This window comes from Varanus komodoensis, unplaced genomic scaffold (genome assembly GCF_004798865.1).
Source record: "Varanus komodoensis strain SLA01 unplaced genomic scaffold, ASM479886v1 scaffold1, whole genome shotgun sequence".
Classification (NCBI taxonomy): Eukaryota; Metazoa; Chordata; class Lepidosauria; order Squamata; family Varanidae; genus Varanus; species Varanus komodoensis.
In genome coordinates, this window is record NW_025335268.1 from 97,496,844 (window position 1) to 97,522,275 (window position 25,432).

Below are 25,432 nucleotides of genomic sequence, written 5' to 3' on the forward strand. Positions count from 1 at the left end.
ATGGCGGGCGGGATCCAGCCCACGGGCCTTAGTTTGAGGACCCATGTGCTAAGCCATGGTTATTTTATCCTTGGTTTGTTGCCTTACCCAGAGGTTTCTGGCAGACAGTCAAGTTTGGGTAATTTGTTTCCTTTTTCACCTGCCTCCTCTCTGTACCCCAAATGCTTTTGCAGCGTTGTACTACTGGCATGTGGAGCAGCTGAATTTCTTTTAACACTCTTTTAACCTTTGTAGCCTGGCAGAAAAAGAAAAGAAAAGAGAAAAGAAAAGAGGTCTGGAGTTACATGTAATGGAAACTTATGGTTTAAACAACCCAGAGTTCACAACCCAACAAAAAACATGGGTTCTGGTTTGTTCACGGTTAACAAGCAAGGATTTGTTATTGTGTCTGTTGGGAACTGGGCAGTTCCAGAGTTCCTTCTGTTGATCAAGAAACAGAACAGTTCCCAGATGTGCAAATCCATGGATTAGTTGGGTACAAGCCAACACAGAATAATTCATGCACTTAGTACTAAAGAAAAGTGAGTTCTCTGTACGCTTCTTGTGTCAGAGGCAACACACTGATAGGGCACTGCTGACATGGGATTAGCCTGTGCTTTTAATGGTAGTTTTTCAGTGTATTATTGCACTATGCACTGTTGGCACATGCAGTCTGCAAGTATTCAAGGTTTTATCGTCCTGTTATTTTGCATTCTCTTGCCTTACACCTTCAGGATTTAAGGGGAAAAATTTTATTCTCTTTATACCTGAGTGTGTCTGAGACACCCCCTCCCCCTTTGCTGTTCACAAAGATGAAGTTGTTTTGCTCATGGGTGACTAGCAGAAGTAGAACTGAATTATGCAAAAAAAGCAAATATGTGTAAATATATGCTCAGAATGAAATATACAGGTTGTAGAGTTCAGTACCAGTATGTGCAGAATTTCAGTTGCCTTGCTACAGAGTACAAACAGTTCTGATGACAGCAGTTATGTCACTCAGAAGAGCTAACCTCAAGAAAGAACATAAGAGATGTAATACATGCTGTGACCCCCATGCTCCTTTGTTAGCTCCTGTGTTGGAATGCCAGGAACCAGTGTTGCCAACATAGTCTTACATTCCTTTCTTGTCTCTTGCAGAGCGTTGTTGCGCCAATATTGAGAACTGTAGCTCAAGTGTAGGGTGCATGTTCTCCATGCAAAACAACCCATATCAAGTGCTCAGCTTCTCCTGGTAGGACTGGGAAAGAATGCTGCCCAAAAGCCAGGAAAATCTTTCCCTGTCTTTGTAGACAATACTGAGTGGATTGGACCAGTGCTCTGTTTGGGGAGAATGAGAAGCAGCCCATAAATATTGCTAATGAATAGTGCAGTTCTTTGGTTGCTAGGCAGAACCAAGATGGCCATAGGATGTTTCAGAAACTCAGCTGCAAGGTCAGAAAGTCACTGCAACCATGCAGCTTAGTTTCTAAGCTTGGAATCTCCTCTTGTACCTGTAGCCAAAGCAGAAAGAACTGTGCTGGCTGCATCTCCAATGTCATGACAGCAATCTCAGAGTTGGGCTTTAGAGGGCATTCTGAGGGGTGGGATATAGAGGAGACAAGTTCTGTGATGATATTAAGTATCCTGGTAGTGCCCCAACCTCCTTCCCTCTTCCTCTGAACTCAACCATCTAAATGTTTTACTGGACAAGAGTACAGAGTCCTGCACTGCATAAGATGCCTGTAAACCCCAAGTTTGGAGAGTTACAAGCTTCCAGTTTTCTATGTTCTAATTGACTGTTGTCTAGTCTTAAATTCTCAAATGTACTCCAGGCAATTAGAATAAGTCCATTAACATTCAAATTCTGAAATTATAGAGAAGATGTATAGTCATTCAAATGTTATCAAATTTGTCAGAGGATCTATAATTATAAAAGAGAATGGGTGTCTGTCTGTCCATTGATCCATCAATGCCAAGAGCATGCAACCTAGACAATACTAAGCGAATCCTAGGGGTGTGCACCTCAAAGTTACATTTTTTAAATGTATTTTCAGTTTAAATGTGTACATGTGCCTGCAGTAGCATCTTCAGCCACTAGGGGCAGGCTTCTCTATCCTCATCTTCCTTCACAGTCCATATAGATTGAGGCAGAGAGTAGCAGTCAGAGAAACAGTTACACACATGTCCCCTCCTGCTCTTATGGGGCAACCCCTCTTCTGGGGAATGTACTGGACAACCTTCTCCCACAGGATCCGATGTGGCAGGGGCTGTGCTTAAGTGTGCCAGAATGCATGGCTTCACGCATACTGGTTGGGCACACTGTATCAGGCTCTAAGAGGTGTGTACATTAGCTTGATGACTTTGTTGTATCAAACATGTGTAAAGCTGGGTCCATTTCCTAGTAAAAGAATAAATATGAAATGTCCTACAAATGGCAAAACTGATGCTGTCATACTTCAGACACATCATGAGAGGGCAAGATTCACTGGAGAAGACAACCATGCTAGGGAAAGTCGAAGGCAGAAGAAGAAAGCAAAGACCAAATATGAGATAAATTAAGTCCATAAAGGAAGTCACAGCCTTGAACTTAGAAGAACTGAGCTGGGCTGTCATGGACAGGATATCTTGGAAGGCTTTGACTCAAGGGGTCAGCACATAACAACAATAAAACTACTGTGTTCGTGTCAGTTCTACTTCATGCAGTTGTGAATCTTTTATATCTATAGCAAGGGGGAGCTGCTTGAGTTTGAAACATTCTGTATGATTAATTTGGCATGCTGTATACTGTTAGAGGACCCTTTGTCCCTACTGACATACTCTTCTTTACTAAGTAAATAGATCAAGGACCTTTGCCATAGATAGAGGATCTCTCATTAATCTGGGGTAACCATATTTCTCTTCTGGTTCAGGTTGGAGGTGTTGCTATTCATTTGTTATAAATGAAGATTCCATCAGCCAGAAGCAAGAGGAAAAACTTCTGTTTAAAAATTACCTTGAGCTTGAAAGATATCAGTGAAGTAAGTATATGGTCCTGAATGGCCCAAGACGTGCCTTGAGTTTGTCCCTTTCCATCCCCGTGACAGTTTGACAAGAGTGGGAAAAAATAAACAAACAAAGAATGTCTGCTGGGAATGTGCAATCAAAGAACATGTACAGTTTATTCAAACATTCAGCAAATGCATGCAAAGGGGCTACAAAGATGAAGTCTGTACAAGATGCTTTTATAACCTATCAGTTACATACACTGTCTGGGGAAGGGTAGGGGATCACCTACACAGTATGCTAGAGGTACATGAGAATAAAACAAAAGGGATGAAGGGATGAAGACAACACAATATAAAAAGAACCTTTGGGACAGGCATGCAATTAGCATGTCTAAGAGTGTACCTCCAAATGTCAGGCCTATGAGTATTTCTCAGGTATATGTGGGAAGCAGGACTTGTAACATGTAACAGTATAGATCAGGAATCTCATCTTAAATGTCTAAAGCTGTTCTGTTCGTTTGTAAGTACAATCTTATGCAACATGTCAAATAGACCCTAGGAATTATGATAGCAGACAGGTTAACAAGTTGTATTTGGTAAAAAAAAAAGTGCCTCCCCCCCGGTAGTTTTAGCTGCTAGCAGGCATAATGCACAGGCTGATCTGAGAAATGTTTATCAGAAGCAAGTCTATTTTCAAGGGGGCTTACTTCCAAGTAATTCTGAATAGGAACTGTTCTTCGTTTTGCTTTTGATGCACAGGTATACAAATCAAATCGGTTTTATTTCAGATTCAGAGGAGGGAAGATAAAATGACAAAGCCCTTCTTTTACTGTCCTGTGACCAACAGAAGAGTTTTTTGTTTGTTTCTTTAATGACATCATTTCCCTTAGGAAGAACACCCAAATCAAGCCTAGCATAGCCTGGCACTGTGTGAACATGCTGTATCTGTGCTTACTATCCAAAAGGGCTGCATGCCCTATCATTAACAAGATAGTACTTGAAATACACAGTGGGTGCCAATGGTATTTCATGCGGATGTGCCAATCCTTGGACTGCATGACGCTGATCAGCTAGCTTGTTTACAGAAACTTGGCAAACACTAGTTTCATTGTTAATGGTTCTGGATGACACAAGCATTTCCTGAAGAACTGGAAGCTAAAACTAGTCAAATTCAGTTACAAATTTCTACCTTTGATTGATTTATAACTATTAAATCATACTGAGCAAGTATTTCCATTCTTTGCAATCATTATGGGCTCAATAACCTCCAAAGGACTTTTAAAAAGGAAGTGGGAAGGATTAGCAATTTTTCATATAGATTTCTATGTAACAGAGCTAGATTCCCTGTGTTCCACCAATGGGCAAGTTTGCCTGAGACAGCAAATCACTCTGCAAATAAACTATATAGTGTGAATTGTTCATGGAACAACCCATGGTGTACCCAATACACAATCAGGCTTGCTGTGGGTTGTATCTCAACTCCTTCCCCCTTGGTCCTCTAGCAGGTATCCCCCAGAGCCTGTCTGGCAGAGGCATCTTTTTAAAAAGCCTTTTGAAAGATGTCAAAACTAACTGCTCCTGTAAATAGAGTGGGCTGAATTTTCCACTTTCCTGAGCAACTAGAATCTTGGAAAATGTGGGGCAGGGGGCAAGGTGAAAGATGCTGAGAACAATCAGATTTAACCTTGACGATTAAACCTAGACAATATTGCTGCAAGGGTTGTGATGTAGTCATGACACCCCCCCCCACTTGCATAACTCATGGCTTAGTTTTGCATTTGACAGCTGTTCAACAACTGTCAAATGAAAGCAAAGTAAGGTAGCCTTTCCCAACCTGGTGACTGTCATTGGACTGCAACTTCAGAAGTCCTATCCAGCAGGGCCATTGACTGGGAATTCTGGGTGTTGCAATCCAAACGTGTCTGGAAGTCACAAGGTTGGGGAAGGCTGAAGTAAGGTAACTGAAGCCTGGTTTTGTTAATGTCTGTGGACATTACTTGCTTTTACAGCAGGTACTTGACCAACTGAGTCTTCAAATTTAGGATGGCACTTGTGCCATTGTGGCTACAAAAGGGGTTGCAGTCATAGTGGGGAGAGCAGACCAGTGCCAGTTGCCTCAAAGTGCTTCTTGAACATTTGGTGGACCAGCTGGCACGGGCAATGACCTGAGTGAGCTCAGCAAGAGTGAGATTGGTGGGATCAGTGTGCTGAGCAAATGACATACAGCCCCTATAACAAGCCTTTCTCATAATATGAGAACCTAGGGCTATCCCATGGAGCTAATTGTTGGGAGATCCAGGACAGATGAAAAGAAATAGTGCTTCACACAGCACATAGTTAAGTTATGGAATTCACTTTCACAAGATACAGCGATGGCTACTGATTTGGATAGCTTTAAAAAAGGATTGGACAAATTCATGAAGGAAAAGGCTATCAGTGGTTATACTCCTGATGGCTCTATGCAACCTCCAGTAGCAGAGACAATATGCCTATGTACACCAGTTGCTGGGGAACTTGGGTAGGAAGATGCTATTGCACTCATGTCCTGCTATGGATTTCCCATGGACAGCAGGTTGGCCAGGGTATAAACAGAATGCTGGATTAGATGAACACTTGGTCTGGTCCAGCACTAATCTTTTTATGTTCATATATCCTTAAGTGCTCCAAGTTCATACTACATGACAACTCACCATAACCAGCTAGTAACAATGGGTTTGTTGCCATATCATGCACACCCAGTCAAGGTGTTTTAAATTTAAAAAGTAGCATATTTACAATGCTCAGGAGCTCTCTGAAAGTTATCATGTTGCTAATTAGTGCTATATGACCTGAACTGTGGCTTTTGATTACATAATGCTTAACATCTCTGTAGTGCATTCAGGTGTTCAAACTACTTCAAATACTACACTATGTTGCCCTCACAACAAACCTATAAAGTACATCTGTATTAACTATTTAGGCAGTCCTTTAGCATGTAAGCTACTCTGGCCCTGAAGAGGGTTCTAGTGTGTCAAATGCCATTCATTTCTTTTAAACCTGTGCTCTTTTAATCTTTGGTTTTTTTATTTTTAGCAGCTTGAGCAAGATTTTTTGAGGAGAAAAATGGGATATCAAATACATACATTATGGGGACCTAAGCCTGAGAGAATGGGCTCCAAAGGCCATCTAACTGGTTCATAATAGAAGTAAGATCTGAATGGGGGATTTCTTGCAGGAAGCCAATAAATCAGCAAATATTTGATGGTGCACTAAACAGAAAGAAGATTGTGACTGATCAGTGATTATGCTGTGCTGTCTGCCCATTCCTGTTCTAGGGTCACAACGAATCTATGATTACAAGATGTTGTGTGGTAGATTGTTTTATTTAGAGAGACTGGTGAGGCCTGCGTTTCTAATCAAGATGGCAGAGTAATAACCTGCTCAAAAGTTAGTTCACATGCTACAACAATCAGCGGTTTCACTCCACTTCTTAGTAGATTATCAGTTGACGTCCTTGGGCAATAATGGATTTTTACCATGTATATTAATATAAACAATAACATGAATATACTTAAGTAAAACTATAGGTAGGGGTGCAGATACATATAGGGTGGAGGGCCAGTTGATCCCATACCCCACAATCTGGGGGCAAGATGACATGAATGGGTATAACCCCATCCCCTGATATCACCTTTTTTCTTTATTGGAAGTGGGGCTTTCAACTCACTGGTACAGGAAGAAGAGCGGCCACTTTGTGCCTACATGTGGGCAAGTTCCAAGCCCTACCACATCGCATATCCACTACTGCCCCAAGATTGGAAGTAGCAATGGGAAGGAGAGCTGCTGAGATGTTCTATGTAGGAAGAAGAATCCCTACTCTTTTGTGCAGAGCTTCACGTGAAATGTTTAGGGCTCCAGCCTCAGTGCGTTGCCCCTGAACACCATCTCAGTCGCACAGGATAACATTCCTGACACTGCAACATCATTTTTAGTTCGAGAATTTTGCTAGGAACAGGTCTTGTTGCCTTGTAAGTAACAGGGATAGGGACAGTTTCTGGTGCCAAAGTTTGTGCCAGTTTTTCCAGAGGTACACTGTATTCTATTCTGTTCATCACTTCTCTGTGCTTGAACAGCAAAATTCAGAGACTGATAACTTCATCACCATCCCAGCTGGTAGTAAACAATCTTAACTTGGCTCCAGAGTTTTCTGTAGAACAACTGATTTCAAATATTTTCATACTGAATTGTTTATTGTGGGATCCTTCCTCTGGAGTTCCTGTAAGCTGTTTGATGGTCAGTACAAAGAACATGCCTTTATATGAAAGACTGCTAGAGAACCATTTTCTCTTTGAGAGAATCCTTTGTCTGAAGAACTGTCTTTTCCAATTCCAGTTTATAGATAAAGAACTGGAACTGTTCCAGTGAAAACTGTTACAATCAATAGTTAGCAGCACCATAATGAGATGTACTGTATGTCTATTTAAATAAGTATAATTATTTCTGAATTTGCATTGGTGCATAAGTTAGCACATTCACATTTTGTGTAAAATAATGCCATCTTTTTCCTCTCTTTTGAAGATTCCAAAGTAATGCCCTACATGTTCATCATATTCTCTGTTTCAAGAGGTCCCTGCCAGGTCTCATATGCAAATACAGGGCTTAGCCTAGAAGGCTTACCAGTAGCTGTGTATTGCATGGAGGACACTTCTGAAGGAACATTTGTATATTTATTTAAAGTACTACTAGGCCACTTTTTAATATATGAACTTTATACAAAGTGGTAAAGGCTACGTGAGGGGACTGTCCACTGTGGCCAAAACTCCAAATCTTTCATTTGGATCCCTGAATTTCTGAAGATTTCTGCCCACAGGGACCCTCATGATTCTGTTGCATCTTATTGTCCTAGATCAGGGGTCCTCAAACTTTTTAAACAGGGGGCCAGTTCACTGTCCCTCAGACTGTTGAGGGGCTGGACTATAGTTTTAAAAATATGAACAAATTCCTATGCACACTGCACAGTAAAAATTAATTAAAATTAAAATTAATCTAAAAATTAATTAAAATTTAAAAATTAATTAAAATTAAAAAACATTTGCTCCACTCCCCTGGGCTACAGCAAAACCCAAGATGAGGTGGGGAAGAGCATGTCCATATTCAAGGGGTATAGCTACAACACAACCAAGGCACTAAATACAGTATTTTGCATAATGCAGCTGATGACTGCAACTGGCATTTACAAAGAATGAAGCAAAAATACTAAGGATAAATACTGTTAATGCCACTCTTAGTATTTGAAGCAAGTCAGCCCAGAACAATTCCCACAATATACAATGGCAGTATTTGGATGCAGAGCTAATGACTACCATATTTTAGTACAACCTTGCCAAAACTGGTACTGTTCAAATGAGTTGGACTACAACTTCCATTGGACATGCTGGTTGGGCATGATGGAAATTATAGTCCTCGCCACTGCCCCACTTCCAAGGGAGCGGGAGCAGGAGGCCGGAAAGGCAGGCACGGGGCGGCTCCCCCAGCCAGGAGAGGGCCGCGAGGTGGGAGGAAAGGGCTGCTTTCTGAGGGGAGGCAAGGGCAGGCGAGGGACAGCGCCATGGCTGGCCAGCGGGGTGCCTCCCACCTCTCCCTGCTGCAGGGGAAGCATGGCAGCCGCTCAATGACTTGCTCAGAGAAGGCTGTGGCAGAGGTGTGGGAGCCATGGCCCTTGCTCTGCCTCAGCCTGTCCACCCCTGGGTTCGGCGAGGCAGCTGCAGCTTGGCCCACCGCCCGGGGACGTGGCTCACATAATTAAAAATAGATTTTAAAAGTTATAGTTTTCTTACTTTCAATCCTTTTTTAGTGTCCTCATCTCTCTCTCTCTCCCTCTTCCGCCCTCCTCTTCTGTTTCCTGCTCCATATTCCCATTCTGTATTCAGAGCCAACACATGCGTGCAATGGTGGTGGTGGTGTGGGGGGAGATCCAGCACACACGCAGTTAAAAGGAGCTGTTAAAATTCGGTGTGTGCACTGTCTCTCTGCTCAGTTTCAGAGAATGCCTGTGCCGGCTCAGAGCTTTCAGGCTTGCTTGGAGATTATTTTCTCCAAACTAGTCCAAAAGCTCTGAGGCAGACTGGATAAATGTGATTTAGCAATGGTGATTCATGCTCTGGTAACCTCCCAGTTGGATTACTGTAATGCTCTCTACGTGGGGCTGCCCTTGAAGATGGTCCGGATACTTCAGCTGGTACAGAACAGAGCTGCCAGGTTGCTGACGAGGACTGGTCATTACTCTCATATAACGCCTATCCACTACCAGCTACACTGGCTTCCCTTTGAAGTCCAGGCCCAATTCAAAGTGCTGGTTTTAACCAATAAAGCCCTGAATGGCTTGGGACCAGGATACCTGAAGGAGTGCCTCTTCCCTTATATGCCCTCACGCCCCTTAAGATCTGCAGGGGAGGCTTTGCTCCAGGAGCCCTCTTTAAAGGAGATAAAAAGAACAACTACACAGAGCAGGGCCTTCTCTGTGGTGGCACCCAGATTATGGAATGTGCTCCTTGGAGAGGTGCACCTGGCGCCAAGTTTATGTTCTTTTTGGCGCCAGGTTAAAACCTTTTTATGTAATTGCTATTTTAAAAATTAATATTTTTATCACTAACAATCACTTTTTCGTTTTGTTTTTTAATATAATTTTATGGAATTTGTATTGTTTTATTGTTTTTAATTGTACATTTGTGAGCCATCCCAAGATGCCAAGACATGTATGTGGTGATGGCATATAAAAGTTTTAAATAAATAATAAATAAATGGCCATATACGGCCCGCAGGCTGTAGTTTTAGGACCTATGTCCTAGATTAACCAGCTTTTTGCCCATCCTCCTGTTGTATCATCCTTTGAATAGTTTTCCTTGAGGATTTTCTCTGAGATCAAATTCCTTTTTTCCCCTGTTCATACATCCCCTTTTACAAGTAAGAGTGTCCTTAGGAGGCAGGGTTCTTTAAAAGCTCGAGCGGAGAGAGAGAGAGAGAGAGACTTTTGATCATATGAAAATAAGCATATTTAATTTTATTGGATTTATTTGAAAGCTGCCGGTAGCATTGCACTTTGTTATGCAGCTCATTGTTATTTCCATTTTATGGACATACATGTTTTTGTTGCTGTTGTGTGGGCTGGAGCCCTGACTCTTTTTGTTACCTAGCACCTCTCCTGCAGAGTTGCTACCAACATAATCCTCTACATGTCCACTCAGATGTAAGTCTCATTGAGTCCAGTAAGGTTTACTTTCAGCTGAGTGAATATACGAGTATTACTGCTGAATATACTGTTACTATAGAGACAAAGTCTGAAAAGGAATAAAACCAGCATCAAATAAAGTCAGAAAATAATCCAGTTCTTTAAAGTATGTTACAGAAGATCAATATATAAAATCAATATGGTGCCACAAGTGCTCAATATGCCCCAAACTATTCAAAGTCTGGGAGAACAGAATGATCATAAGATCTTCTGTTTGATAAAAGTGTCAGTGCTTCCAGTATCTCTTGAGGAAGTGCATTTCATAAATGGGGCACTGACACTGTGAAGGCTCTCTCTCTAGTTACAAATCTCCCCACCTACCTAGAACACTTCTAATACAGATCTTAAATGCCAGATAGTTTCATATGGGATTGAGCAAGATTCATGCTTTGAGAATGCAAAAACAACCCATTTTTCCGTTTCCACACTTCTGGTTTAGCATGTGGAGACTGTTTATAGGCTATGCCATTTCTACCTGGTATACAGCCACAAATATGCAAACTAATAGAAGTTGACCAAGTCTTAAATCAAGAAGCAACTGCTACATTTTCTTAAAGGTACAATTCTATGCAGTGCTTTTTTTGTAAGAAAAAGGTGCCGGAACTCATGAAATTATTTACCTTTAACATGTAGTCAATCACTGTACACACACCCACACACGTCAGTTGTGTAACAAAACATAACGGTCACCGCCCGCAGTAAGCACTCAGCGCACAACCACACGACCATTCACAAGCCGAGCAGCGCTACAAGCTGAGCAGTGCCATCGCAACCAGTGCGGACGAAGTACGCATGCATCGGATTCGACACACAAGCAGTCGGCATGCACCATTTTAATGATGTTGCCACCAACCTGCTATGCTCAACAGGGCGATTTGAATCCATGTGGACCAAACATCAAATTTTCAAAAGTTACTTTTAAAACTTGGAAAATCTGTCGAAAAAAGGTGCCAGAACTCCATTCCAGTGCGTTCTATGACAAAAAAAAACACTGATTCTATGCAACTCTAGACAGAAAAAGGCCTATAACTGTCTGGAGCCTGCTGGGAGTTGTAGGCCTTGGCATAATCCCATGCAAATTTAGATTTTACCATGTTACTCTGTTGTTGTTCTGTGCTGCCAAGTTGTTTCTGACTACAGTAACCCCATGAAGGCCCTCCAAAATGTCCTATTCACAACAATCCTGCTTTGCTCTTAGAAATTAAATCTGTGGCTTCCTTTATGAAGTCAATCTAACTCTACTAAGAGCACAATCCTATGCAAATTTAGACAGAAAAGAGTCCTACCACAGGAAAGCAGGGAGTTGTGGTACATTTTTCCCTCATGATTGTGCCATTAGTAAGAGGAGATGGAATCTACACCATGGGCAGGTTTGCACGATATCCAAAATCCCTAGGCTCCCTTGTCCCTGAAAGGGTACTCCTGTTCCCTACAGGTGCCACCCTTCCCCATCATTTCTTCTGGTAGAATCCCAGGGGACAGTATGGGAGCACTGAGGGGAGCAAAGTGGGGAGGGCAGCCACTGAGCTTGCATCGACTCTCATTTGCTTCCCTGCCCCACATAAGCAATCCTACTCTCTCACATTGTTGCAGAAATTACCCCCCCCACACACACACACACACACATACACATGTTCTCTGCCCACACTGCAGCCATTGTTAATGCACAACAGCCATATTGAATTTCCGGTCTGGGTGGGAGCAGGGAGTATGAGAGCAAAATGAACTTTGTGTAACCTGTAGCTAACAAGCTAGCATGATCTCAACTTAATAATCAGAGGGGCAGTAGAATCTAGTTAGAGCTATCATAGAGGTAACAAAATGCTGTATTAGACTAGGGAGTAAGACTGCACCAGGCTGATGTGTGTTACAAGAAGATAAGGAACAACTTGAGGGATTGCTAGACCTTGAAGAAGAAAGGACTCTTTCTTAAGCAGTGGGGTGTGTGTGTGTGGGGGGGGGTGTATTGATGAACAGAGCTTGTATTGGGTGATCTGATTGCTTAGGTAGGTGTTATAACACCTACCACTGGTGATTGAGAAACCACTTCCTGCAAAGTGGGTGGTGTTGTTTCAGACAACATACTGTCAAGAGTAAATCCCAGTAGTGACGATATGGAGGCAAAGTACCAAGCAGTACAGTTTAATACGTTCTTGCAAGAGCGGGTGCCCACCACACAGGTAGCATGCTGTTTACACACAAGACATTGCTTTTTATTCCCTTTTCCCGGCTTGCAGACCCTTCCTCTTTTCCCCCACTGGCTGGGCTACTCAGAAGGTACAATCTTCTCCGTCTGGCTACATCATACTACCCCTTGATATACTCCCTCTCCCGCACATACATCCCATGTTCATGCTAATGAGTCCATTACCTATGAGAGGTGTGTTAGTTACTATTCATGCACCTATTAAGCATGTGCTGTTCCTTCTAAAAGTTCAACAGGACAGCTTGGCCTTGGAGCCTCTCACTTGATTCCAACTTGTTTTCTAAATCTTGTGGGAGGATGAGATAGGATGAACAGGCCTTCCTCCAGGCTCATTATGGCCAGTTGTAAAAGGCAATCAATTTCCTACTCTCTTCCACGGAAGGTAACAGTTTTACCACTGTCCCCCACTTTTACCCTCTCTAGTATTTTTCAGGACTTTGATGTAAAAAACACTATTACTTTTAGTACAACTATTTATATGATTCTTTTCTCAGGCCTTTTGGCCTTAAGGGACTTCAATGATCCTGCCCTAGCCCTGTATTTCACCCTTTCTTTGGTTTTCACCTTACCACTTAGTAACATTTCATTTCTCACAATACTAAGCCTCCCCTGCTTAGTATGTTGTGTGGACCCAGTCAGTGCCTTTTGTTTGTTAGTGCTAGGATCCATTCATCCTGATGCATCAAATCACAGCTGCATTTGACCAAAGCACGGTTGCATTGTTATCTTCCATTAATGTATTCTCTTCTGTGTTTATTTTACTTCTGTTCTAACATACTTGGAAGGATATATTCAAATGTAGTGCTTTTGAAAGGCCAATTTTAATCAAAACCAGCACATTGTAGAATTTTCTTTAGATCCTAGAAAGATGTGTAATTTCTTTTAATGAGTTTCCTTTCTTATAACACTGTGAAGAGAAAAGTGTAAAACTTTATTTACTTCAAGAGGGCTTAAGGAACTATAACTGGACTCAAGATTGCAGCCTTTGTGTATTTCTTAGAAATGTTGGGATTTTTGTTTTGTCTTTGTTTTGACTAGCTTCTATGTCTCACTGATCTCAACCAGTTGATTCCTGTTTCCTTGCATATGTGTTTAATCCTTTTTTCACATCATCACCTTTTCCCAGAAATAAACCTTCCAGATGCTTTGAAGGGTTAGCTTTTCTTTAAAACAAAAAGGCCAACCCCACCCCCCTTGCCCCATTACTGCAATTGAGGCCTCTTGTTTTCAAACAAAACCTGGCTAACAAGAGTATATTTGTGTGTTTGACTCATTAGATTTCATTGCAGAGGGGAAGGGGTGGAAAAGGACAAGCATAGCCAAGAACATACATTGGGGCAGGGGGGGGGGGTTTGCAGTCCTTGACTTTTCAGTGCCTGTGATATCTCCAGAATTTAGCTGCAGAATACGATTGTGGGGATGCAGGGGGCTAAAGAAATAGCACAAGTTAAAATACAGGCAGTGCAATTACTCTTTTGAACTAGGAGAGAACTGTTTATGAGCAGAAAATCTTTGTGTTATTTGAACCAACAAAACCTGGTATAATAACATCTGTTACTATACCAATAATTTTTATTAATTGCAGTTGTTTTTTCTGCATTTCCTGGAAGGCCAACCACTATGTTGAAAAGCTAAAGAATAATTTTAGACGAGGCATTTATCACTTAATTCTGCAGTCTCATTCATGCACTAGGGATGTATAGGGAATCCATTTAGGGAGTAGGAATCTGTTGGGAGTCCCTGGATTGGCTCCCCAGACTCCGGTCCTCGTACAACTGTGAATCCAACTTCCACGTGAGTACACTGTGCAGCATCTGCTAGGAATCAAGCCACATGTGACTGCTGCACAAGTGGCATCCTTTTTTCATGCACATGATTTACATGTTGGCTTGGTGACAAGGAAGAAGGTTACCAGTTGCACAAGTGGGGTTTTGTGAGCATTTGCGGAGTTCCTCTCAGCTGGGCTCACAGTCTAAGACATGGGCAAGCATGAGAGGAAGTCTATGCACTGAAGAGGAACAGATTCTGCAGAGCTTTGTCGCAACCCTAGTCTCAGTATGTCTTCAGCCCAGTACTAATTGCAGGACACACACTCTTACCTTGGTATTTTCAACTGAGTGGAATGCTGTTGGTCTGGAATTAGGGGAGCAGAGTTCTTTGACCACATTGCCCTAAGTTAGACCACACCCTGGTGAAGTTTAGATTGATGGTGGTTTTCCTCTTCTGCAAAAGTCTATTAACTTAGTTTGCTCCAGCAGACTTGCACATTCTGATGAAATCCTAAGTGTTCCAGGAAATTTTCTAGTTGACATGACTTTGGAAGAAAGATGGAAGACTTAGACATGTTACAAATGTCCAGGAGAGCTAGTTAATCAATATCTGAATCCTCATACAAGCAGCAAAAGAAATCAGTTTCACATCAGTGTATGTGAAACCTCTGTATTCAGGGGGTTTTTTAAGTGCTGTGGGAATACAAATAGTGAGGCATGGCATGGAATTAGACACATTTTAAATAAATAAACATTTTATTGGGGTATGTAATTATGTAGGAAATGCTGTATTTAATTGAATCTATGATGTACTGTCTCTTTTCAGTATCTTCTGAAGTTCTAAACATATATGAGGCTGATTGATTCAGATTATCCTGTTCTAGATTCTTTTATTAGTTTTGCTTCCTTTAAACCATTGGCCTATACTCAATTAAGAGCAGACTGGCAGAGTTGATCCAGCTTACAGGCAATAATATGATCACTTTTCCTGGTTTCTAGTGTCTTTATGAAACGGTTACTTATCAACTGGAAGCCTGCCATACCATGCTGTACCAAGGATATGCTCACAACTTGCCCCCATCAGCCCCCAGTGAGATGTCAAGGCTGCCTCAAAGCCATGCACATTTTCTGAAAAGGTGGAAGAATAGGTATTCTGCATTCTCTCTCCAGCCAAGAAGTGCTCTCTTTGCTTCCAAGAATGGAAAAAAATGGATGAGCAGAAGGTGGCTAGGTGAGAGATTAGGGGTGACTGAGTGGCATGGAGATTCAGAAAATGAACTGTGACCAGGATATACTGTAGTAGTATGTGTGCATGTGACACCCTGGAAACTGAGAAGCTTAGCAAAGATACATATTGGGCATTCAAATGAAGCTGTGCTGTAGAAGAGAGCTGGAGAATCTGCAAATTTGTAGCTGCAATTGGTCCTCTAATCTCATGCAAGTGGGAGAGCCTGAAAGAGAGGAAAAGGATGGGAGGGAGGGAAACAAATGGTGGGAGTAACACTTAAATAGAGCTATGGAATGAAGAGGAAAACAGCTCTGTACAAGCAATCAGTTCAGATATCTGGCAAGCGTGATCTGTCCTTCACCTGGAAGTCCAGTAGGCAGGAAGGATGGGACAGAGAGGAAAAACCCCTTTTACCTATTTTCTTGCACACTGCTGCCATGTGGCTCTGCAATGGATTATCTTTGTGGGAATGCAGCTCAACCACTGCTCTACAGGATAGCCACACCTTGCCCTAAAGCCTTTCATAAGCTGGAGATAACTCTTAGCCAATCAAACTTTGCTCCCTCACCTCCCCCCACCCACATTAGTTTTACTTCTCATACACCACTAGCTATTTATCTTATCACATGTCTGATGGCCTGGTTAACTATCAAAGGGCCCTTTAAGGATGATCATAAATGATGGTATCTGATTTTATTCCTTATTCATATGGTTGTATATTTGTGTATAATACTGTTAGCAGCCTGGACTGTCAGAAAACATTAATTTGTTTAATAAACAATAACATGAATAAGTGAGGTACAATGCAATGCTACAGTCCAAGACTTTTTGCTTGGTATTTACTTGCTCTCAAGCCATCTCCCAACTTACAGCACCTGTATAAATGAATGCCCTCCAAAATGTCCTGACCTTAAAAACCTTGATCAGCCCTTGTAAACTCAAGGTTGTGGCTGCCTTTATGGAATCAATTGATCCATCTCACAGTTAGCTTTCCTCTTCCTCTTCTGCCTTTGACTTTCCCTAGCACTATTGTCTTCTCCAGCAAGTCTCATGATGTGCCTGGAGTATGGCTGCTTCAATTTTAGCATTTGTACTTCCAGAGTAAATTCTGCCTTGATTTCTAACATCCACTTGTTTGACCAGGGTATTCACAAAGCTCTCTTCCAGTACCATGTTCGGAACAAATTGTTTTCTATCTTGTCAGCCTTTTTCACTGTCCAGCTTTCACACCCATACATAGTGAATGTGCTTGGCATGGGCACAAGAAAAGGAAGATTTGGGTATGATGTGGTTTTAATTTTTTAATGTTTCTATAGAGGTGACTCACTTTTGAATTCATTTGCTATCGAAATGATGGCAACTAGTATACTATATCCCATGAGCATGTTTTTCTGTGTAGGACATTAACTCCCTTTTGGGATGTGGCCTGCTTTTTCCTGTTCATATGCATGTTTACTTAAAACACACTGGTATTCAGTAAATCTTACTCCAAAGTAAGCGTACAAATGATTGCAGTTAGAGTTAATTTTAGCCTTCTCCCCGCTTGAAACAGATGAAGGCCGAATTTTTAAAAGAGGCTCAATGCTCGTTTGCTTTCCACTCTGTCCCTTTAAACGACTTTGACAGAAATGGCAGGAGTCTCTCGCTATTCAAGCATGTTTCCGCCACACTTAACATGGCTGCCTCCAAGCGTCTGTTCTTGTCGTCATCCGGGAGGGCGTGACCTACTCTTCATGCCTCCATTTCTGGAGCTGCATTTTAAATAGCAGCGGCGAAAGCCAATAAAAGGAAGGAAGGTCCTCGTGCTGTTCAATGGGAAACATAGTATGGGTGGGGCAAACTTCCCGGGGTACTCCAGTTCACGGGCCATACTCGCAGCAGCCAGGTGAAGTTAGCTGGGGAGTGGGGGGTGGGGGGGATGGAGAGGAGGCTCCCTGGTGCCATGGCCCTGCTTCTCTTCCAGGCCTTGCCCGAGGGGTTGTCGGCCAGCGTGGAGCCCGCGCAGGTAGGAGGGGCAACAGAGGGGATTGGGGGCGGAGTTCGGGGTTCAGGGTTCAGGCCTCCGAGGTGAGAGAAGTGAAGGACAGAATGTGCAGGCAGAAAAGGGTCGGGTGGGGGAAGAAAGAACTCGAGGGGAGCAGAAAGAGCGGTAGGGAGGCCTCTACCACCGCAGAAGGAGCAGTTCGCAGGGAAATTTTGGTTATAGATTTCAGGTTGGAAGAGAGGAGGGTGCCTGATTGGTGGTGGTAGTGCGGTGTAGTTTGGTCTGGAAAAGGAAGTAACTCCCAGGATATTGTAAGATTTTGTTGGAAACGTTTCGCACGTTAAGCTTTCCATATGTTAAGTATACAACAGTGTTAAATGGCTAGTGCTAGATCCCACGGAATATACTGTGTGCTTACGCCCATCAAAGGGAAGCAGTGCAATAGCTTGCTAGGATGAGCATGACTGCAGTCTTCTGACTTCATAGGTTCAACTTGTAAAACATACTGAGCTGTAGCAAAATACCTTCAGTTAACTGAAACGCAATTTTTAGCTTTTAATTAGAAAATGAAAGGTCACTTGTAATGAAACGTTACCATTTGAAGTGCTGGAGTGAGTAATGATCTTATAAAAAAAAAAAGCGGGGGGGGGGGGAGAAGTAGCGAGTCCCTGCTCAATTTTTCTATTTTTCTTGTGTTACAAAAGATAGCAAAACCTGGATTTTTCTTTATCGACTTATTCACTTGCCAGGATAAGAAGGGGTCTGTTTTCTGGTAGATGATATCACCGTTCTTGCTATGAAAAAAAAAAAGTTCCAGAGCTACATACCCCAGAAATCAATCTATATACTACTGTATTGAAATACGCTTCCCTATACGGGCTGACTGGGGCGGGGTGGGGTGGATGAATGAAGAGGAAGTGTGTTATTGCATGTATCTTTCATAAGGCATACAAGTATAAGTGGAGTGCACATAGTGCCATTCTTCTGTAGGTAGATGCTCATGCCTGAGCGTGCAAGACAACATGTGCTGCCCCAGATGTGAACGTTGCCTGTGTCCCTATGACTGGAAAGGTTTGGTCCTTTCTAAGTGCTGCTTCTGTGTGTTTCAAAGGGCTCAGCTAGTAAACCTATTTCAGTATAAGGACTGAGTACCATTTAACAGAAGCTCTTGGGTGCTGCATTCCAGTGGTAGGTGGGATTGAAGGCAAAGGGAGCATGACCAAAGGCAAGTGGGTGGAGCCCAAGTATCTTTGTAGCTTAAAAACTCTTTTTACTAGTAAAGTAAAGTAAACTCTTTTTAGGAGAGGTACTTAGTCTCCTAGAATAGGGAAACATTTCTCAAAAATTGGGAAAGAAATTGATCTGTGGTTGGGAAAAAGGGGTGGGGCTGGGGAAGGGAGTATGGCTATGTTCATTCTGGGCAAACCAGAGGGCCAAACTGGGACACTAAGAGGGCTAGATTTGGCCTCTGAGCCTGATGTTTCTAACCCCCGGTGTAAGCTGCAGATTAACATATTTGCTTTAAAAAGGGGCATGTGTTTTGCATTAGATTATTAGTACTTGAGTACAAAAATTACATGAAAGGCTGCCTCGTGTAAGAGAAGTGTAACTTGTGAAGTAGGAGCTAAGTTCAGAGGGATAGCTATGTTTGAATGTGTAGCAACAAAAATGATAGTTGACACACTTAAAATGAAACAGCTATCAAGCTTATAGTTAAGAGTCTTTATCAGATGCATGAAGTTTGTAGGCCGAACTAGACAGGCTCTTTGAGTGAGTGGATGCAACTTGGTTGTAGTAAATGGAAACCTACAGAAACTAGAGGGAGAACGCTGTGTTCTCCCCAGGCATTTTATCTCGGAGTTTAAGGTCACTTTGCTTAAATTAAAATATTTGAGAGACTGAGAAGCTACAGAATGAGTATCAAACTTGGTAATAAATACTAACTCATGATCTGAATAATGATTATGGAACATAAAATAACTGGTTCATTAAACATTGTTTACTATTTGTGCCTTTATGTTCCACTAAATAGATTTTTTGTATTATATCTCTTTCAAGAACTTATTTCTTCCATATTATTTATATTGTTGAAGTTGTTCTTTTGTTATACAAATCCATGTACAATAAATTAGTTTGTCTTTAAGATACCATACCTTTTTTTTTTTTTTTTTTGTAAGCATTTACTTGGGAATAGATAGGACCCCTTTGCAAAAGGGTGAAAAGAAGGGTGTGGTGTTCATTATTGAAGTTTAAAAGGATTGGAGTGAGGAACAAGTTTTGTAGTAGGTGTGGAGATGAGACTCTTCTAGATGAACTGGAGGATAGTCTTGGCCAAATCAGAGTAGCAGTGTTTCTGGTGCTAAGAGCAAACTGTTGATTTAGCTTCAGATGCTCTTGCTAGTTGTATGGGAAAGTTGCATAGTGGTATTCTCTTAGCAAGGACTTCCTGCATTGTATAAGATTAACACTGGGTTTAAATTCTCTCATAAAACATGGGTTTAATATGGGCATGACAGACCTTGTAGGTTTTCGTAATGTGTCTGGAAGGCATATGAGAAAGAATGAAGAATAAAAGTAGGGGCCCAAGATGGATTCTGCTGTAGCAGTGGAACTTTTCTGTGCAGTCCTTACCTTGCAGTGCTTTTGCTTTTTCTTCTCCATCTCCTAATTACCAAGCAATCACTTGTGAGCAACAACATTTCCCAACAATTCAAGGAAGATAATCCTACATAATGAACAAAACATTGTTGGTATATGAAGCAATTGTTGCACTATTTGGTTCCCAATCATATGCAGACATTCTAATTGTTGAGGGAGATGGGCTGTTGTGAAATGTTGAAAATCAGTTTAGCAACTTTAAGGAAATAGATTATGGGATGGACAATCTATTGCCCATCAATCCATATTGGTATGACTATGATGCTTTTTGGATTATGGTTCCAGCCTATTGTAATTCAGGCTATAGTGGAATGTATTGATCCTTCATCTTTTGTATTTAATCAACTGCATGTAACATTCCCTAAAATAGTGCTTTTTGAATAATTTGGTCTAAAGCGCCTAGGATTCCATCCACTGGCTTTGCTACCAGTGGCTGCTGGAAGTTGAAGTCCACAATATCTGCAGAGCACCATAGAATACAGTGTACAAAATGAAAAAAATCATTTGCACAGGGGAAAAATTAATAAAGAGCACATTGTGAGGAATTAAAGAGATACTGAATAATGAGTTAGTGAAATTGCTGGGTCTAGGCTGCTGGCCTCCAGACAGGTTTCTTCCGTATTCAAAGAGAACATTGTCAGTGAGAGATATATAAAAGGAAGAAAGGTTGAAAGAGAAGGGAGAAAAAAAGATGCTGGTTTTAAAAAAGGGCAAGTCTGAGGGAAGAAGCTAGGTGGGAAGGAAAAGATCAGGGAGCCGCAAAGATAGTTGACTAAAGTGTGTGTGCACGCATGTGCGCACACATCCTTATTTGTGAGCACCAGGGTGGTGTAGTGTTTAACAGTGCAAGACTGGGACTGAGGCCATCTGGGTTCTAGTCCCCACTAAGCCATGGAGCCAACTGGATGACTGTGCGCCAGTCACAGGCTCTCAGCCCAGCCTACCTGACCGGGTTGTTGTTGAGGGGATAAGATTGAGAGCAGGAGGAAGAGAATTATGTAAACTGCCTTGAGCCCATTGGAAAAAAGGGATATACATTTAATAAGTTTCATATAAAGAATTGAAATGGCTAGGTGAGTTTTTAGCTGCCAATCTCCCACAGAACATAAGATACTGCTCGAAGAGATTTCTTCACTCATAGGTTTGAAACCAAGTATGTTTATGATTTGATGAATTACACTTGCCCCTAAAGAGTGATTACAGCATATAGAAGAAAAAGTTTGTTTATACATGTATTTATAGGCCACCTGTAACCACTGAGGCCTTCCTACGTGGTTTGGTAGAATGTTAATAGAAGATATTTTAAGAGGTCTATCTGTGTAGATAATGGAATGCAAGAATTCACAGGGATCAGGGTTTTATAGCAGGTAATGCTACAAAATAAAATTCTTTGAATGATATGGCCTGGGAGACAAAAGAGGGGGAAGGTGCTCTTAAAGGTGTTTTTCAAAAAGAATAGCATGTAAAACACATTCTTGGAATCCAATAGTGCCATTGTGGCAGCAACTTGTTTTGCTGAGTGCAACTAATGCTCCTGTGATAATTAAACTGGATCCCTGTACTGTCCATGTACTATCTAATATCAGTAATATTGATTTCTTGTTGTGGGTTACCATAATTCCTTTGGTTGCTTTGTGCAGCTCTCTAAGGCCTCTGGCTTGGCAGAACCATAGAGTTCACCAAACACATCGCAGCCTTGAAAAATGGTTTGTGGGAGTGCACAGGTTTCTAGGCAGGTGGGACAAAATAAGATTGCTTATTTGGGACTGTCTATTCACAATAGAAGGGATGCGGTGGCACAGTGGGTTAAACTGCTGAGCTGCTGGGCTGGTTGACCGAAAGGTTGACAGTTCGAATCCGCACACAGGACAAGCTCCCATGCTTCGTTCTAGCTCCTGCCAGTCTTGCAGTTCGAAAGCATGCAGATGCAAGTAGATAAAAAGATACCACTTCGGTGGGAAGGTAAACAGCGTTCCATGCACCTCAGTGTTTAGTCATGCTGGCCACATGACCACGGAGACTGTCTGTGGACAAACACTGGCTTCCTCAGCTAGGAAACAGAGATGAGCACCGCCCCCTAGAGTCAGGCATGACTGGACTTAATGTCAAGGGGAAACCTTTACCTTTATTGAGCATAGGATTCAGATAAGGGTTTTCCTCTCTTGCTTGCAGGGCTGTTAAAAGCCCTGTGGCAGTGATTACCAGATTTCATGAACATTTTGTGCAATTAGGTGATATCAGTTGTTTCCCTCCTTAACCTTATGTTCTCCTCTAACCTTATTCCAAACAATTGCTAGCTTCCTGACAGCCAGCTCCATCAGGTTCCTCTAATTCACAGATGATCCTTTCCTCCTTTAGAAATTAGTCAGTGAAGCAACCATGTTAATCTGCTATAATTAAAGTTCTTGTGGTATCTGAAAGACTAACACTGAAGACTATTCCTTATTCTGATAGCAGCTTCTGTTGACACTGTACACTTCATCAGATTCATGCAGTGTTAAGGTTTAATTAACTGATGAAGTGAACAGTATTCATGAAAGCTTATGTCAGAATGCATTTGTCAGAATTTCAGGTGTCACAAGAATGCCAATTTTCCTGTAGGTTATAGAACTTTCAATAGCATTCAAAGTGCTTCAAGAAATGTTTCTGAATATTTTGAATAAAAGCTCTCCTTGCTATTTTCTCCCTTAAACAACGGGTAGATGCAAGGTTGTTGGAGATATATTTGGGCTATGTGGCCAAAATATTAAACATCATCCTTCATTATAGTAAGCCTCTATGTGACTGTCTGGAAAGCTTGTAGCAAATAGGATTTCTAGGTTTTCATACTCCTGCCTTTTTTACTTCAATAATCTGATGTGCAGAAATTAGCCAGGTGAAGATTTTCCCATCTATTAATGTGCAAGAAATAATTTTATTTGCTACATTTGTCTGTGTTGGGTTGTTTACATGAAGATGAGGCTGTGGATATGCCAAACTGGTGCCTGGTTACAACAATGGACTGGACGAGGACTAACAAACTGAAGTTTCATCCAAACAAGATTGAGGTGCTGTTAGTGGGTGTTTCTTTTGGTCAGGTGGAGAGTGTTAACCAGACTGATAAAACAAGTTCTGAGCATAGAACAGCAAGTCTGGCCAGCTTGGATTGGCTGTGCATATGGTTCTGAGCCCAGTGCAGATGCTGTTTTTAACTTAGCCCTATATGGTTTGCGACCACATTACTTGACAGAGCACCTTTCCCAATCGCTATATCTGGGCAGTATAATCAGTCTGTGAATCCTTCCTTCAACTGCCACAATGGTTTGTGGCAACAAGGAGAAATGTCTTCTCTGTGATGGCCCCCTAGTTATGAATTAACTCCCCACTGAGGTCTGCCCGGTGTTATCTCTGCTGTCCTTTTTGATGCCTGGCATTTAACAGTGCAAAATAGTACATGGCGGTATTAGCTGTTAGCAGGTCTTGTCCTAGCTATTCAAGTTTAAATCCAATTTTTAAATTGGTTTCTAAATTTTGTTGCAAAAAATTATGATTTTATTATGTATATATTCATTTTATGAGTTGATGTAAGCTGCCTTAGAGTTTCTGCTATTGTGGGTAGTATAGAAATAAAATAAATAATAAAGCACAGAAGAAGGCAATATTAAAAGTTGCCACTAGCAGGGAAGCATTTATAAATTGTAGGACAGACTTGGCTCTTTTCTACCCATGTCATTGGTGTGGCACCAGTGACTTGATATTTAGGGGCAAGTGGGTTAATAAATATACTTGTAGGCTATTAACTGTTGTTTGCAAGCCTGGTTTATAGTCTGAACATTCACATTAAAAATTCATCTTATAAAGATGATATTGTATATCCCTAAACAAAACATCATCATTATTATTATTATTATTATTATTATTATTATTATTATTATTATAACATTTCTATGCCGCCCCTTGCCGAAACCTCGGGGCGGCTTACAACATGATAAAATACATTGAAATACAATAGTACATAATAAATTACCATTAAATATAACAATACAAAAAATACATTGATTTACAAATACAAAATTAAAATTATCAGTATAAAATAAAAATATAGGAGGAGAAAGAGAAGGAAGAAGAAGTTGCCCAGGCCAGATCATATGTTTTAACAATTGAAATGATGTTTAAATAAAAAGGTCTTTACCTGGCGCCGAAAAACCAGTAACGACGGTGCCAGGCGGACCTCTTTGGGGAGTGAATTCCATAGGTTGGGCGCCACCGCAGAGAAAGCCCTCCTCCGGGTACTTACTCTCCTAATTTCTTTCATGGAGGGTTCCCGGAGAAGGGACTCTCCCACAGATCTCAAAGGGCGGTCGGGCATATACGGACGTAAGCGCTCGTTCAGGTAGCCAGGACCCAAGCCGTTTAGGGCTTTGTAGGTCATAATCAACACCTTGAATTGGGCCCGGGCTTCAATGGGAAGCCAGTGAAGCTGACGGAGGACTGGAGTCATGTGAGCATAACGCCCCGTCCCCGTCAGCAACCTGGCAGCTCTATTTTGCACCAATTGAAGTGTTCGGACTGTCTTCAGGGGAAGCCCCACGTAAAGCGCGTTACAGAAGTCTAGGCGGGAAGTCACCAGCGCGTGTGTCACCGTCGCCAGGCAGTCGTACTCCAGGTAGGGGCGCAGCTGATTAATCAGCCGAAGCTGAAGGAAGGCATTCCTCGCTACCGCTGTCACCTGAGCTTCCAAAGAAAGCTCCGGGTCGAGGAGCACGCCTAAGCTGCGGACCTTATCCCTAAGAGGGAGTGTTGCACCATTCAGGACCAGGTCAAATCCACCCTCTCCGAAACCCGATCCGCCAACCAACAGGACCTCCATCTTGTCTGGGTTGAGTTTCAGTTTATTGGCCCTCATCCATTCCCTTACCTCGGCCAAGCACCGGTTCAGCACAGCCACTGCCTCACCTGGATTAGTGGAGAATGAGAGGTAAAGCTGGGTATCATCAGCGTATTGATGATTCCGCAGCCCACACCTCCTGATGACCTCTCCCAGCGGTTTCATATAGATGTTAAATAGCAGAGGGGATAGAATGGAGCCCTGTGGTACCCCATGGCATAGCTGCCATGACGTAGAGACATGGTCCCCCAGCACTACCTTCTGGAATCGACCGTCGAGATAGGAGCGGAACCACTGCAAAGCAGTGCCTCCAACCCCCAATCCCGCAAGTCTATCCAGAAGGATACCATGGTCGATGGTATCGAAAGCCGCCGAGAGGTCCAGAAGAACCAACAGGGATGTACTCCCCCTGTCCTTCTCCCTGCACAGGTCGTCGTACAGGGCGACCAAGGCAGATTCAGTACTGTACCCGGGTCTGAAGCCGGACTGAAAAGGATCCAGATAATCAGTT

At 42.1% G+C, this 25,432-nt stretch overlaps 2 protein-coding genes across 4 annotated transcripts in view; both read left to right on the forward strand.

Moving 5' to 3' along the window:
- SFXN2 (sideroflexin 2) overlaps positions 1-2,941 on the forward strand; it is a 46,439-nt gene extending 43,498 nt beyond the window's left edge. Inside the window, exon 13 of the mRNA XM_044437776.1 lies at positions 2,868-2,941. Within this exon, the coding sequence (XP_044293711.1) occupies positions 2,868-2,901 (34 nt within the window). The 3' untranslated portion in view covers positions 2,902-2,941. The remainder of the gene's footprint in view (positions 1-2,867) is intronic.
- WBP1L (WW domain binding protein 1 like) overlaps positions 2,868-25,432 on the forward strand; it is a 72,991-nt gene continuing 50,426 nt past the window's right edge. Inside the window, exon 1 of one of the 3 annotated variants that reach the window (XM_044437706.1) lies at positions 2,868-2,975. In XM_044437706.1, the coding sequence (XP_044293641.1) occupies positions 2,898-2,975 (78 nt within the window). In that variant the 5' untranslated portion in view covers positions 2,868-2,897. Of the gene's footprint in view, positions 2,976-17,199; positions 17,418-25,432 lie in introns of those variants that run through there. The other 2 variants (XM_044437699.1, XM_044437710.1) reach the window with 2 other exon arrangements.